This window comes from Salvia splendens, chromosome 3 (genome assembly GCF_004379255.2).
Source record: "Salvia splendens isolate huo1 chromosome 3, SspV2, whole genome shotgun sequence".
In the NCBI taxonomy this organism is placed as follows: domain Eukaryota; kingdom Viridiplantae; phylum Streptophyta; class Magnoliopsida; order Lamiales; family Lamiaceae; genus Salvia; species Salvia splendens.
This window is the reverse complement of record NC_056034.1, coordinates 2,871,297-2,887,831: the sequence shown is the minus strand read 5'-3', so window position 1 is coordinate 2,887,831 and position 16,535 is coordinate 2,871,297. Positions and strand designations below refer to the sequence as shown.

General features: G+C 44.6%; 2 protein-coding genes across 2 annotated transcripts; one reads left to right on the top strand and one right to left on the bottom strand.

The window, feature by feature from the left end:
• The first annotated feature begins 761 nt into the window (after positions 1 to 761).
• On the top strand, positions 762 to 7,875 carry LOC121794357 (DNA damage-binding protein 1-like). The gene is made up of 15 exons (XM_042192485.1): positions 762 to 1,412; positions 1,746 to 1,880; positions 1,995 to 2,074; positions 2,172 to 2,255; positions 2,386 to 2,473; positions 2,585 to 2,739; positions 2,899 to 4,903; positions 5,214 to 5,524; positions 5,680 to 5,959; positions 6,047 to 6,202; positions 6,404 to 6,545; positions 6,636 to 6,712; positions 6,784 to 6,923; positions 7,199 to 7,307; positions 7,458 to 7,875. Exons 1-15 carry the CDS (start codon positions 1,242 to 1,244, stop codon positions 7,632 to 7,634), a joined length of 4,110 nt encoding a protein of 1,369 aa, XP_042048419.1. The 5' UTR covers positions 762 to 1,241; the 3' UTR covers positions 7,635 to 7,875.
• A 781-nt stretch (positions 7,876 to 8,656) lies between these two features.
• On the bottom strand, positions 8,657 to 10,128 carry LOC121794358 (F-box/kelch-repeat protein At2g44130-like). The gene has a single exon (XM_042192486.1). It carries the CDS (start codon positions 9,990 to 9,992, stop codon positions 8,964 to 8,966), a length of 1,029 nt encoding a protein of 342 aa, XP_042048420.1. The 5' UTR covers positions 9,993 to 10,128; the 3' UTR covers positions 8,657 to 8,963.
• Between the last annotated feature and the right edge of the window lie 6,407 nt (positions 10,129 to 16,535).

The window sequence follows — 16,535 nt, the reverse complement described above, 5'->3', positions numbered from 1 at the left end:
TACCATTGAATTTGGGGCTCCTCTAGGGGAGTGCTCAAAATTCATGGAACTTGAAAATCCTTTTCTCCTCCGAAGAAGAGATCCTTCAATAAAAATAACAAAACTATGGTCAGTATGCCATGTCTCCTAGATATTGACCATAATCCTAGCAAAGTGGGTCACGTTCTTTTGCACCCGAGACCAATGCTTCCATAGCACATCGTAATCACGTGGGTGTTCCTTTCAGCCGGCTCATATTGTACTTCTCGATAATCCAGTCCAAAAAAACATCATGAACTTTTGGTTACTGTCGAGGATGAGGTCTTCCGACATGTCAACGTAGATGAGAGCCAAATGTAACGATTCCTTCGTTTTGTACCTCTTTAGTCAATATGCATACGCTGGTTATTTCCCTTGCTCATCCCAGGCTTGTTATCGGCTCCGTATCGGTTACCTCATAGTCGTTAGTATTCATCGCCGATAGTTGGAAAGGATTGTCGTTCGACCCTGTCAACGGATAAGGGGGTAGTATCCGGTTAGATTTCTCAGTCCCCACCCTCGTGTCGTTGGATCCCAGACCTTTGAACGACAAACTCATCCCTCTATTGTTGCTCATTCTGATTGCAAGGGAAAGCGCCCCGTTCGAATCCATATTTTTGCAAGTGAAGATAGATTAAGAAATGAAATGAAATGAAATGAAATAAAATAAAATAAAATTAAACTTACGTTGTATTTATAGAGTTTTGAATTTGAAATAAAAAAAAGTTGCTCACTCACCCACCTCCACCGGCGATGCGCTCAGACCCGCTCAGCCGGCCTCACCCATTGCTCCCCTCCCTTCCCGGCAATGGACGCAGCGCCGCCTACTTTCGGGCAGTGCGCCTCTTACTGGGAAAATAGATGTTGCAAAAAAAAAAACATGTATATTTAACCAATCTCTCAAATCCAGCAGTTTAACCTTAATTTGATAAATTGTGTGAAATCATTAGCAATCGGCAAAGTTCAGTGAATTTAATATGCAAATAATACTTGAGGGGAGTCATGAGTTGGGGCAATGTTGTCATTTGAAAGGGGTGCGTGAGAGATCGGTCTGGCATGATTGAAATAGAATAAGCGGAATGGAGTAGGAGCAGCAACAGGCAACTGCAGCAGCACATGACTGCGCAATCAAAGCTTCGATACCCCCGTCTCAAATCCACAGCTTTTCCACTCAAGTGATTGGATTTCTTCCCTTCTTCTGTTATATTCTAAAACCCTAATCTATGGCGGTTTCAGAAGAACAATCTGCATCGTCGTCGTCAAATGCATCTACCCTCCGATCACCTTCCGATGCATTTTACTTGGCCAAAACTGTCCTCAGAGGCAGCGTTGTTCTTCAAGCTGTCTCCGGCCACTTCCGCTCCTCATCTTCCTACGACGTCGTCTTCGGAAAGGTATGATTTAGGGCATCTACCATCGATCACATAGGACCGATTGCCGCACCATCTCACCTCCTTTTTTTCTTGCTGAATATCAGTTTTTTTTTAAATTATATCATTAAAATACTCAAATTTTATCTTTTCGTAGTATCTAGATTTTCATTATTTCAAAGCTGCTCCATTCCTTGCGATTCCGCCTCTAATACCGTAAAATTGCTTTGTATAAGCTCAACTAGATAGCTTCATGGTCCATTCCTAGTGTATTTTTGCCTTCGTGTGTATGTCTTTTAGACACGAATAGTTTGTAATTTATACAACATATACAAATATCTTAGATGCTTGTTCCAGGAATCATCAATAGAACTGGTGATAATTGATCAAGGTGGGATTGTTCAATCTATTTCTGAACAACCTGTGTTCGGCACTATAAAAGATTTAGCAGTCCTTCCCTGGAACAACAAGTTTCATGTGCAGAATCCTAAGGTTTGTGTTGCTCATTAGTTGTGCAAGATCAAGTTTGGCGTTCCTATTGAATTGAATGTCACCTGCTTGATTATTTTCTATACACTAATGAGAAACAAAAAAAAAAAAATCTAGATACTGGGGAAGGACATTTTACTTGTGGTTTCTGATTCTGGAAAGCTTTCGTTTCTGACCTTTTGCAATGAAATGCACAGGTTCCTTTTCTGCAATATGTAACTTTATATCTCACTGACTTTAGTTTTGCTAGCTTGGAGCTCAAAACCTTATGTTTTCCCCCTTTTCTGGGTATAGGTTTTTCCCTTTAAGCCATGTTCAACTTTCTGATCCTGGAAATTCAAGGCATCAAGTTGGAAGGATGCTGGCGGTTGATTCCAGGTTAGTTGCTTCCTGTTTTAAGCTTGTGCTTTCTAGACTTCCCGTGCATCAGTAGACAGTCATGTGGCTACCTCTCAGAGCTTGTAGAATGGCTATTCATGTAGGTAGCTAATTGCTTTGCTCTCTACAGTGGTTGTTATGTTGCTGTTAGTGCATATGAGGATCAGTTGGCTATTTTTTCGGTCTCAATGTCTGAAAGTGGTGATATCATTGAGAAGGTTAGTCTATGCTGGTACAGTATTCCAAAGGTTTATGTGATTTCACCCTTCTCTGGTTCCTGTTGCAGTTTTACTAGTTAACTGGATGCCGAAACTGTTCTTTCATTTCAGAAAATCTTTGTTCCTCCTGGAAAAGATGGACACTTGGAATCTGCAAAGGGTTTTACTAATATTTCTGGTACTATATGGAGCATGTGCTTCATCTCGCGAGATTACAATCAAACTGGACAAGAACAGAATCCTTTGCTGGCCATACTTCTTAATAGGTTGCTATCTGCCTGTTCACGGAGAACAATGGCTACTTTACCTTTTACTCATAAAGTCCCCTTCAACTATCTTGATCTTTGCTTCTATTGTATTTAGCAATTACTATAATATTAAGAATTTATTCCCATTGTTAAAAAGCTCTACTTCGGGATCTACAGGCGCGGATCTTTTTATCGGAATGAGCTTATGTTGCTAGAATGGGACATTGCGGAACAAGCTATACATGTGGTATATCAATTTGCAGAAGCTGGACCATTAGCATATCATATTGTTGAAGTCCCTCAATCTCATGGGTTTGCCTTCCTCTTTAGGGCCGGTGATATTGTCCTAATGGATTTCAGGAATGTTCAGAGCCCTTCTTGTGTCTACAGGACAAGCTTAAATTTCACACCGGTGGAGGAAACGAAATTCAAAAACATTATTAGAATACCAGATATTATGGATGAAGAAGGTATTTATAGTGTCGCTGCCTCTGCTTTACTGGAGCTCGGTGACATAAATAAAAGTGATGATCCAATGAATATCGATGACTATAGTAATGTACTACCTGGTTCTAATTATGTTTGCTCATGGAGTTGGGAACCTATTATAACTAATGCTCCTAGAATATTATTTAGTGCTGACTCTGGGGATCTCTATGCAATTGAAGTCCTTTTTGAGTCGGATGGCCCCAGAGTAAGTTTATCTGATTGTCTTTATAAAGGTCTACCATGCAATGCTCTGTTATGGCTTGATGGTGGATTTCTGGCAGCTATTGTTGATATGGCTGATGGGATGATCTTAAAATTTGAAGAGGGATTTCTACAGTACAGAGGTTCAGTTCAAAACATCGCACCAATCTTGGACATGTGTATTGTTGATTATCCTGATGAAAAACATGATCAAATGTTTGCCTGCTCTGGGATAGCATCTGAGGGATCCTTAAGGATCATTCGGAGTGGTATCAGTGTGGAGAAATTACTGAAAACTGCTCCAATTTATCAAGGCGTAACTGGTACATGGACTGTTAATTTGAAAGTTTCGGATCCTTATCATTCTTTTCTAGTACTGTCATTTGTGGAAGAGACCAGAGTTCTTTCAGTTGGTGTCAGCTTTTCTGATGTAACTGACTCGGTAGGTTTTAGGCCTGATGTTTGTACTTTGGCTTGTGGTGTTGTGGCTGATGGTGTATTAGTTCAAATTTACCAATCTGGAGTTAGACTGTGTTTGCCCGTTGGAGCAGCAGTGCCTCCTGATGGTATTCCTTTGTCATCTCCAGTATGCACATCATGGTTCCCTGAAAATATGACTATAAGTCTCGGAGCTGTTGGGCAGAGCATAATAGTTGTAGCGACATCCAGTCCATCCTTCTTATTCATCCTTGGTATTAGAGCTTTGTCGGCATATCATTACAATATTTATCAAATGCAATGTGTAAACTTGCAGAATGAGTTATCTTGTATTTCAATACCTCAGAAGCACCCTGATCTGAATAAAGTTTTGATGGATTTTTCAGTCAATAATCTTGTGACAACCTCTCCGTCTGGAGATCATGTTGATAATATATTTGTTATTGGTACTCATAAGCCTTCAGTAGAAGTTGTGTCCTTTACACATGCGAAGGGGCTACAAGTTCTTGCCACAGGGACCATATCACTAACAAACACTATGGGGACTTCTGTTAGTGGGTGTGTTCCACAAGATGTGAGGCTTGTTATGGTTGACCGCCCGTATGTTCTTTCGGGATTAAGGAACGGAATGCTACTTAGGTTTGAGTGGCCTAGTACCTCAACACCCTTTCCAATTAGGCCACCTGCTCAGCAGAATTTTGTTGGTACCTCTACAATTAACTTCCAGGTCTCATCAAACTCGGTCTCTTCTAAGAATGAAGTACCAATGTCTATGTCCAGTACATCCTATAGTACTGAAGGAGACTTACCTGTTGATCTTCAGCTGATTGCTGTACGCCGTATTGGTATCACACCTGTTTTCTTGGTTTCATTAAGTGATTCCATTGATGCTGATATGATTGCTCTCAGTGATAGGCCTTGGCTATTGCAGACTGCAAGACACAGCCTATCTTATACATCCATATCATTTCAACCTTCTACTCATGTCACTCCTGTATGTTCGACTGAATGCCCCAGTGGAATCTTGTTTGTTGCGGAAAATAGTCTCCACTTGGTAAGTTGTTGGTTCTTACATTTGTTGATCCATATTAAATCCCTTCATACTTTTATCCTTGTCCATAATATTTTCATATATCATATATTGGAGCACTACATAAGTAGAGGCAATCATGATTAAGCCAAATTAGTGTTCTACACCGACTGTGTTATACACGTATGTTACCTACCATCATTTCTTTGTTGACAAAATTAGAGCCGCATATTAGCTTTTGGGTCTTTTATCTTGTTACTCGTATGATTAAGGTGAAATAACTTTCATGCAAAGAGCACTAGTCATAACATTTTTTTCCCTCTAATTTATATAGGTGGAAATGGTGCCGAGTAAGAGGCTTAATGTGCAGAAATTTCATCTTGGCGGCACCCCAAGGAAAGTTTTATATCACAACGAAAGCAGCCTGTTGCTTGTCATGAGGACAGAGTTGGATAATGATTCATGCTCCTCGGATGTTTGTTGTGTGGATTCTTTGAGTGGCTCAGTTTTGGCATCTTTCAAATTTGAACCTGGGGAGACAGGGAAATGCATGGAGTTTGTAAAGGTTGGGAATGAGAACGTGTTGGTGATTGGAACTAGCTCATCTGCTGGACCAGCTATTATGCCAAGTGGTGAAGCTGAGAGGTTAGTATTTGTAGAAAGCTGCCTTTAATAAAATAATAGTTTTAGAGTTGCAATGGGCTTGATCCTTGTATTTAAAAGTTTACTAATTTGTCTGATTTTGGGTCAAAATTTATTATTTGTATTCATTTAAAAATTGTATGTTGTGAATCTTACAGTACAAAAGGCCGCTTGGTGGTTCTTTGCCTTGAACACTTGCAAAATTCAGACACTGGTTCTATGACCCAGAGAAGTTCACCTATTGGTAGTCATGCTGCAGAACAGCTTTCGTGCAGTAGTATCTGCAGCAGTCCAGATGATAATAGTTCTGATGGTGTCAAACTTGAAGAAACTGAATCCTGGCACTTGCGCTTGGCCTATTCAGCTGTCTGGCCAGGGTTGGTTACCGCTGTCTGCCCTTACCTTGACTGCTACTTCTTGGCTTCCGCTGGTAATTCTGTAAGTCGTGAAATATCACCTGCTCACAGCCACTGCTTGCTTTGAAGATTATTGTTGTGGAGTTTCTAAAGAGATTATTTTTTTCAGTTTTATGTGTGTGGTTTTCCGAATGATAACTCTCAAAGGGTGAGAAGGCTGGCAGTTGGAAGAACACGTTTTATGATAATGACTCTGACTGCACATTTCACCAGGATAGCTGTTGGTGATTGCCGAGATGGTGTTCTTTTCTATTCATACCATGAGGTCAGTGGATGGCTTTAGGGTTTACTATAGTTCCTTATTTGTCTTACTTTATCCTTGTGAATGGCTGTGTGCGAAACAGGATGTGGGATGAATTCATTTAATAATTAAAAGAACAATAAATAAGGAAAAAAATCTATTACTAGGTTAATGATGTGTTAATAACATTGGTGTAAGATTGAGACACTGTCACTTAATGTCCAGGATTCCAGAAAATTGGAGCAAATATATTGTGATCCTGTCCAGAGACTGGTTGCTGATTGTGTCCTAATGGATGATGATACTGCCTTTGTTTCAGACCGGAAGGGGAGTGTTGTTGTCTTATCGTCTGCAAATCATTTAGAAGGTGAGTTTACCTGGACTATGAAGCCATTTGTTAAGAACTCATTACTAACCTGCAATAATCATTAATATGATTACTCAACTTGTGTTACAGACAATGTTAGTCCAGAACGGAACTTGACTCTAAGTTGTTCGTATTATATGGGTGAAATTGCCATGAGCATGAGGAAGGTAATTTCCTAACAAGGATGCCTTTTTAAGCAGTTTCCTTAAATGGCTTGATTTGTTTGCACGTCTTCCAGGGATCATTCTCATACAAACTTCCAGCAGATGATGTGCTAAGGGACTGTGATGCTGTTAGTACTAACAATAATTTATTAAGAAACTGTGTCATGGCATCGACACTGTTGGGAAGCATAATAATCTTCATTCCTATGACAAGGTACACCTGTCCTGTTTCTTCTATTTAGTCCTTTGTGATTGAACTAGAGATAACACGCCTTATGTAAATAAGTCCTGCCAGATAGTTCTGTGTTTATGACTTATATATATACTGCTATGTTTGCTAGGTTGTGAATGCTCCCATCAATTAAAATTCTGAAGCTTAATTTTGTTGGTGTTCCAATGATATTATCAATTTTCTGTTATTTCAAATTGGCTTCTCTTAGATTAAGCATTGAAAAGTTGTGTAAGAATGCATGGAATCTGTGTTTGCAGGGAGGAATACGAGCTATTAAAAGACGTTCAGGCTAGGTTGGTCATTGACCCTCTTACTACTCCAATTTTGGGAAATGATCACAATGAGTTCCGCAGCCGCGAATGTCGGGTGAGTATTTAATGACTTATTTGTGAGTGGTGTCTGTTTTTTTTATCAATCTGGCATAGTGATTACATTGTGGATGTGTCCTCTGTGTGTATGTGTGTAGAGAGAGAGAGATCTAACAGTTTGTTTTGATTTTGGGAATGAAACGGACAGGGTGGGGTACCTAAGATACTGGATGGGGACATTCTGGCTCAATTCTTAGAGCTTACAAGTATGCAACAAGAGGGTGTTTTGGCATTACCTGCAAACCTAAGCCATAAACCTCCCACTCCAGTAATGGTTAATCAGGTTGTTCGCCTGCTTGAGCGAGTTCATTATGCCTTAAACTAATTCCTCCCATTTCCACTTCCAACACCGTATGATCATCTTTGGGTGCTTCACAGTTCAAATTTGGGTAACGATGCATCCTCTGTTGTATAATACCATGCATAGCATGTACAATTTTGTCATAGTAATAGTTGCTCTTTCGATAAGATTGTAAAGCGTTATAGAGGAGGGTTCCAGTTGTATATTTAGATTCCAAAATTTGATTTGTTTTTTCATCCAAAGTAATGAAATACATTTGAGTGAAGATTAATGACGGTCATGCAGGAAGGGGGTCGAGTGTTGCGTATGCTCAGCCGGCCCACAGAAAATGACAGCAGCTAAGTTTGTATTTTATGCCCCCTGTCATAGTTGGCCGGCGCTAAGTAACCAACTACTATAAATAAGTAGTATTCCCAACGTCATTCTGTTTTGGGCATGGAGTAATATACAAACACTTATTCCCAGTGTTGGTGACCATATAAATGAGAAGATCGAAGCATGGATGCATTTTGATTTACCAATTGTGGACTACTGGAGGAGGGTGGGCTTGTTAAATTAAAAGTAACAATAGTTCTTTCTGTCTTGTGAATTTGGATCATACCAGAATGTGTGGCACTGAACATTACATCTTACAATGGTGGCTTCAACTGAAGAGCAAGTCAAGTTGGGTAGAACAGAAGGTAAGGTGGCTTTGATCCACTGGCTGTTGCCGCAAAGGATGCAGAGGCTAAGAATGTATGGTTGCTTATTACATCAACGAAAATATCTAAGGTAGCCATTTCTCGAAACACAAGGCGATCTTCCAGTTCCCTCCTTTTCTATTAAGAAGAAAATTAGCTTTTGGGATCCATAACTGACATTAATTAACATAATTCACGTTCACACACAGTTGAGTTTGAATTCTGTGGAAATTGTTTGTACATTTTGGCTAACTATTTCAGCTCTCTTGAATTGGTTTTCTGATCAAGCATCACTCCAAATCTATATTGATGACATGACACTGTATGCGTAAAAGCAGTGGCTATGTAGATTAATAAGACAAGTAATAGCGGAGAATTTGAATGCTAACACGCATGAAAATAAAGGTGAAAAAGTCAAGAGCTGGGTCCATGCTAATAAATGAAGATGCCGCAGCTGCCAAACCTTTTTTACATAGGAGTAGAGAAAAGCTAAAACCCAAAAAAAAACAGTGATAGGTTTTTACATAGGAGTAGAGAAAAGCTCAAACCCAGTGATAGGGTAAAAGGATGGGTGTTCATTTTCTATACACATTCAAAATTCAAAATCACTATCGCTTGCAGTCGCAGATCAAAGTCACCACCACACCTGACTTTGATTAAAGTAATTCATTTTCTAAACTTCAACGCAGCACCCAGATTGCACATACCCAGAATAGTCATCGCACACACTCACCTTCGTGAATTTACCCTTTTGCCCTTTCTCCCTGACACAGAATCCGTGCGGCGCCCCCTGATAGGCCGCCCCTGCCACCAGCGTCCAATCCCCAAGGTCCACCCCCACCTGCACCGGCGCCTCCGTCTCCGCCTCCGCCTCCGCCCAGCAGATGAGCGAATTCCCCCCCGACACCACCCCCACACACGACCTCGGGCAGCGGCTGACCGGCCACGCCCCCTCCGCCCGCCTCCACTCCCCCGTCCTCATATCATACACCTCCGCGCTGCTCTTGAACACCCCCTGCGTCTCCGTCCCGTACCCGCTCACCACCCAGAACTCCGACCCCATCACCACCCCCTCGCACTCGTCTCTCTCCTCGCTCATCCCGCTCAACTCCGACCACACCCCCTCCTTCACATCGAAGGCCCACGCCGACCTCAACGCGTTCTTGCTCTCGTCGTGGCCCCCTGCCACCAGCACCTTCCCCTCCGCCGCCCCCATCGCGAAGAACGACCGAGTCGAGGGCATGTCGGCGCACTGAGTCCACCTCCGAGTTGTGAACTCGTAAACGAACACGTCTCTCACGGGCTCCCATCTCGACGGGTCCCACCCGCCCATCAGGATCAGCTTCCCCTCCGTGCTCGCCAGCTGGCAGAACATGGGCAAGCCCTCCGGGTACTTGGGCACCGCCTCCACCCGCTCCCACCCCTGCGTCGCCGGGTCGAATAGGGATATTCCGTACCTGGCTTGGCCCGTCGGTTTCGACCCCGATTGCGCCGGGAGGGCCTGCACCAAGCACGCCGCTTTGTGGGTGAACCCCGTCTGCTTCCTGTGGTAGTAGAAATCCTTGCTCTGGAAGAGGTGCCGCCACCGTCTGCACACGCAGGAAGCCATCCGGTGCCCCGAGTAGTGCATCCGGGTCAGGCACTCCAGCCCGATTTCTTCCGGTAGACCCGGTATCAGCTCACTCCAATCCCTTTCATCCATCGCCGGAGGAGGAGCTGCTCTAGATTGATTGCTGTGATTTGAAAATTGAAGGAATTGAGGTTACTGTTTTTGATTGAATATAGTTTGATGATTTCGAGTAACAGAAAAGTGCACGAGAGATTGTGAGGGTCTGAGGGATGGATAAGGGATTTTATAGTGGAGAAGAAATCAGGGACGGGCAGTAAAAATCTGTGGATTAAGCAATCAGGGGTTGACACATGGCACTCTATGTTTTTGTTTTGTTTTGTTTTGTTTTTTTTTAATGTTTCCTAGACGAGTTGCTCTTGGAATTTATGCTTTTACCCCTTCCTTTGAGGCCATCCACAACGTTGTTCCTATACCGTTCCTTAAACCAATATTTGAGTATCTCACTGTACTTTTTTACTCCATTCCTTAACTAAGGAACGGAACCTGCAACCCTTCGTTCCTTAACCGTTCCTTAAATTAATATTCATTCAATTTCATTTTTTTTATTTTCAACCCAATTCAATTTAAATAAACACACTTTAATAAAAACAAACACACTTTATTAAAAAACACACAACATTAAAAAAAATTCAACTTAAACTTAAAAAAAACAAAAAAAAACACACAATTAAAATCCTAAAAAAATAAAAAACACAAAATAAAAAACACACAATTAAACGTGGGAAAATAAAAAAACTACTCCGCCGGCGAATCATCCTCCGGAGGCGGTCGAGGTTGAGGGGGAGTCGGAAGGCCAAGTTGTGCTGCCATATACACAATTCCGTTCCACCAGGCCGTGAATTGAGCGTACGAGAAGCGGGAAGTGTCCGCCATTGTGGCAGTCATGTACGCCACCATATGTGTGTCCGAGCCTCCCCGCGAGCCCGATCCCGAGGCCGACTGGTTTGATTCGCCTCGGCCCTTCCTCGCTCTAGCCGCCTTCGTCCCTTGAGGCCGACGGCGCCCACGGCTGGATCCCCCGTATTCGTCGGGCGTTGGATCCCCCGTACCCCCAAACACCTGCGGTTCACCCTCGCTGGCCTCACCGGTGTCACCAGACGAGTAGTTGCCGCTCGCCGTGTGCTTCGTGCGCTTTGAGGTTGAGCCCGAGCTCGAGCGGACACCGCCGGCCCACCTTTCCTCGTCCTTGACGAGCTGCCAAATATCAACATATTTGAACTGTAGACCGGTGTCCTGGTAGAAGACGCGCAAAGCCGCCCTCAGAATGTCGGCGCCCGAAGCTCCGCTTTGGTAGTTCGCCGCTTCGGCCGAGTAGATGCCGCAAAATTTTTTGACCTGTGCGTCGACTCGGTCAAAGTGAGCACGAAGCATTGTATATTTGCGCTTCCGGACCCCTTTCGGCTTAGTCTGGTGGTAGACATCACGGACCTTTTCCCAGAAGCACTTAACGGCTTGTTGGTTCCCGACGATGGGATCGTACGAGACGGTGAGCCAGGCGGTGTACACCGCCTTAGTTTCTTCGTTGTTGTACGGATGCCGGCCCAGACCCTCCAGTTCCTCCTCCTCCTCGGGTGCCTCAGACGCAGCCCTAGAGCTTCCACCGCCTCGGCTTCCTCCCTGGGTGGGTTCAACGGGGATATCCTCCCGAATCTGGGACAAACCCTGAGAAAGCCGCGAGCCGGGTGGTCGAGCGTAGGCATCCACATCGAAAGTGGGTGGTTGGTACCCACCCGGCGTCGCCGACCCCTGGGTGCCCGGCGTCGACGACCCGGAACCACCAAGTGTGTTGTACATGGTCTCCCAATCGCCGAACGCGTTGAGATCCCACCCACCGGAGCCGCCACCGCCGTAATTCCCGTCGCCGGACATTTTGTGAAGGAGATTGAAATAGAAAATTGGAGAGGAATTGATGTTGGTTTAGGAAGAGTAAATGTGTAGTTGTGTGTGAAATGTAATAAATTAGGTGTATTTATAGAATAAGAAAATAAAAATAAAAATAAAACTAAAAGTTAAAAAAAGGTAACATGACCGTTAAAAAAAATTTAAAAAATATATTTTTTTAAAAAAATTAATTATTGCGTCATCGCTGACGTGTCCCACTCGCGTGCGGGCGAGTGGGAAGCATGCACTAAGCGGGGAGCGCCACGTCGCCCCAGCGCGTGGCGGCACAAGCCGTGCCGAGTTCTGTGCCGTCGGCACGCGGAACGGAATGGTGCGCCGCAACGCGTTCCGCGGCGAAACCGTTCCGGTGGAACGGCAAGCGGAACGCCAGCGGCACGCGTTGCGGGTGCCCTGATAACCCCATAGGCCCACACCATTGCTTTTGCTTGATATGCTTCGACGTATTCTTACTATTTTAATTGCTACATATTCTATAAATTAGAATAAAAAAGAAAAACCCTAGATGTGGATGTCTTTCTTTCATTTGTCTGAACTTGCCTTATCTTCTTAGAGCACCCGCAACGCGTGCCGCCGGCGTTCCGCGTGCCGTTCCGCCGGAACGGTTTCGCCGCGGAACGCGTTGCGGCGCACCATTCCGCTCCCATTCCGTTCCCATTCCGTGCCGGGTGCCGACGGCACGTAACGCGGCACGGCTTGTGCCGCCACGCGCTGGGGCGACGTGGCGCTCCCCGCTTCGTGCGTGCTTCCCACTCGCGCGGCCCGCGAGTGGGACACGTCAGCAGATGACGCAATAATTGATTTTTTTTTAAAAAAAATTGATTTTAAAAAACAAAAATTTTAACAGTAATATTACCGTTTTTTAAACTTTTTTAAAAAAAAATTTATTTTTATTTTTATTTTCTTATTCTATAAATACACCTAATTTATTACATTTCACACACAACTACACATCTACTCTTCCTAGATCAACATCAATTCCTCTCCAATTTTCTATTTCAATCTCCTTCACAAAATGTCCGGCGACGGGAATTACGGCGGTAGCGGCTCCGGTGGCTGGGATCTCAACGCGTTCGGCGATTGGGAGACCATGTACAACACACTTGGTGGTTCCGGGTCGTCGACGCCGGGCACCCAGGGGTCGGCGACGCCGGGTGGGTACCAACCACCCACTTTCGATGTGGATGCCTACGCTCGACCACCCGGCTCGCGGCTTTCACAGGGTTTGTCCCAGATTCGGGAGGATATCCCCGTTGAACCCACCCAGGGAGGAGGCCGAGGCGGTGGAAGCTCTAGGGCTGCGTCTGAGGCACCCGAAGAGGAGGAAGAGGACGAACTGGAGGATCTGGGCCGGCATCCGTACAACAACGAAGAAACTAAGGCGGTGTACACCGCCTGGCTCACCGTCTCGTACGATCCCATCATCGGGAACCAACAAGCCGCCAAGTGCTTCTGGGAAAAGGTCCGTGATGTCTACCACCAGACTAAGCCGAAAAGGGCCCGGAAGCGCAAATATACAATGCTCCGTGCTCACTTTGGCCGAGTCGACGTACAGGTCAAAAAATTTTGCGGCATCTACTCGGCCGAAGCGGCGAACTACCAAAGCGGAGCTTCGGGCGCCGACATTCTGAGGGCGGCTTTGCGCGTCTTCTACCAGGACACCGGTCTACAGTTCAAATATGTTGATATTTGGCAGCTCGTCAAGGACGAGGAAAGATGGGCCGGCGGTGTCCGCTCGAGCTCGGGCTCAACCTCAAAGCGCACGAAGCACACGGCGAGCTGCAACTACTTCTCTGGTGACACCGGTGAGGCCAGCGAGGGTGAACCGCAGGTGTTTGGGAGTACGGGGGATCCAACGCCCGACGAATACGGGGGATCCAGTCGTGGGCGTCGTCGGCCGCAAGGGACGAAGGCAGCTAGAGCGAGGAAGTGCCGAGGCGAATCATGCCAGTCGGCCTCGGGATCGGGCTCGCGGGGAGGCTCGGACACACTTATGGTGGCGTACATAACCGCCACAATGGCGGACACTTCCCGCTTCTCGTACGCTCAATTCACGGCCTGGTGGAACGGAATTGTGCATATGGCAGGACTACTTGGTCTTCCTCCTCCCCCTAAACCTCGACCGCTTCCGGAGGATGATTCGCCGGCGGAGTAGTTTTTTTATTTTCCCACGTTTAATTGTGTGTTTTTTATTTTGTGTTTTTTTTTTTTTAGGATTTTAATTGGGTGCTTTTTTTATTTTTTTTAAGTTTAAGTTGAATTTTTTTTTAATGTTGTGTGTTTTTTAATAAAGTGTGTTTGTTTTTTTATTAAAGTGTGTTTATTTAAATTGAATTGGGCAGGAAATAAAAAAAAATGAAATTGAATGAATAGTAATTTAAGGAACGGTTAAGGAACGGAGGGTTGCAGGTTCCGTTCCTTAGTTAAGGAATGGAGTAAAAAAGTACAGTGGGGCCCTCAAATAGTGGTTTAAGGAACGGTATAAGAACAGCGTTGTGGATGGCCTTATACATATGTATTATTTCTCAGTATTAAAATTATGGATTATGATTTTGAGATATAATATCTCTAATATAAGAGCATCCACATCTGTGCTCTTGCCAGCGAGCACGGATGTGGGCCCGGCCCCACTTTTTCTGTCTGCTTTTAGGCAAGAGCACAACACCCACATCTGTGCTCTTCCGCAAGGACGAGCACAAGGGTCCCACCATTCTATTATCCAATTTAAATAAAAACATTTCCACAAAATTAAAATTCATTAAAAATACCCAGAATAATATTACAAATTACAATAAAACTAAAAATTACATAATTAAATTCCTAAAAAATAAAAATTACATAATTAAAATTCTAAAAAATAAAAATTACATAATTAAACTACTAAAAAATAAAAATTACACAATTAAACTACTAAAAAATAAAAATTACACAATTAAACTACTAAAAAATAAAAATTACACAATTTAAGCGTACAAAATAACATCCGGGGAAGACTAGTCATCATCCGGCAATCCCCCCAACGTTCTTTGGAGACCCCGTATCATCGCCACATGTGATCGAAGTTGCTTGGGGGTCATATTTGACCTATCGGCCAAATTGAGTTGGGCCAAAACCCCCCACAACGAGTTGGTGGGGGGTTGAGGTGGCACATAGGGAGCGGGAGCGGGTTCGGGATCAGGGGCGGATGGAGTCGCGGCGCGACGGCGGTTGGCCGCCACCTTCTTCCTTCCTTGCGGTCGGCGTTGGGAACCGCTCGGGCCGGCGTCGGGGCTACTCAAGTTAGCTCCGGCAAATTGGCTAGCCACGTCTTCGGAGCCGGCGTCCGATAGGTATACCGACCTTGACCGTTTGGAGGAGCCACTAGAGGAGGATGTTACGCCTCCCCTATACTTCGGATGCGACCGCATCTCCTGCCAAATGTTGAGGTACTTGACCGGCTTGTAGTTCATGGATTGGTAGGTTGACAAGGCGGAACTGATGATGTTGACCTCGCTCCGGCCGCTCCCCGCCGATCGCTCTTCCTGGAGGTAATACCCCTGAAACTTTTGGATTTCTTCGTTGGCTCTGGCGTTGCGCACCATACTCTCGTTGCGCTCGATTATTCCAGCCGGCCGGTTTTCATTGTACCGGCGACAGATGCGCCACCAATAATGATCGCCGGATTGGTTCGTGCCAACCTCCGGGTCTTCGGAGATTGACAAGAACGCTTTAAACAATCGCTCCATCTCCGCCGGAGTGTACGGTGTGCGGACACCGCGAGTAGGAGGAGTCGGAGTTTGGGAGGGGCCGCTCGACCTCGCTCTAGGCTCTGGTGTCCACCCGTATTGCCCTTCGGGGGCATCTTGGTCATCAATCGGGTAAGGCCGGTAGCCACCCGGAACTTCCGAACCTTGGGTTTGAGGAGGGCCCGAATATTCCGTTTCCGGACTAAGAAACGGTTGTGAACCGAACCACTCGGGGTTCCAACCGTGGGAGCCGGGGGGTGATCGCCGTGGCAGGACATTGTTATGGTGTAGGAGTGGAAGAAAGATTGAGAATTGAGAATGGAAATGAGAGAATGTAGATGATAATTGTGTAGTGTGGTGTGAATTTTTGGGTGTGAAAGTGAGGGTATTTATAGATGAAAATGTGTATTTTGGGGGGGGAAATTGAAAAATAAATTAAAAGTGGGTAGAAAATGGATATAATTTTTTGGGAAGTGGGAAAATATTTTTTTAATCGGATTTTTTAATTAAAATCTGATTTTTTTAAAAAAAAATCAAATTGCCAATGGCTATGCCGTTGGCCAATCACCGTCTGCCATGTATGCTGCTCGCTGGCACGGACGTGCTCGATGCATCGAGCAGCGCCGTGCCAGCGGCAAGAGCGCAGCGGCGGACAGCGGTGCCGCGCCGCTGGTACGGACGGACGGACGAGCTGCAGCTCGCTAATGTGGATGCTCTAAGGATTTATGATATTTTGTGTATATATTTATCCCTACTATTTTCTATTAAATGTGGTCAACCGTCCTCCCTCTTTAAATATCAAGTTTCAATTCAACTTAACACGAATTTGTTTAATTCAACAATTAATCCCCCACATTAATGAAGAAATTAATTAATATGTATGAAAATGATGTCCCAGTGATATTAACGAAACTCAAGTTCATATATTTTTCATTACTCCAACAGTTTGAGTATGGAGATTCTTTTCTTTATAATTTGTTACTACATACTA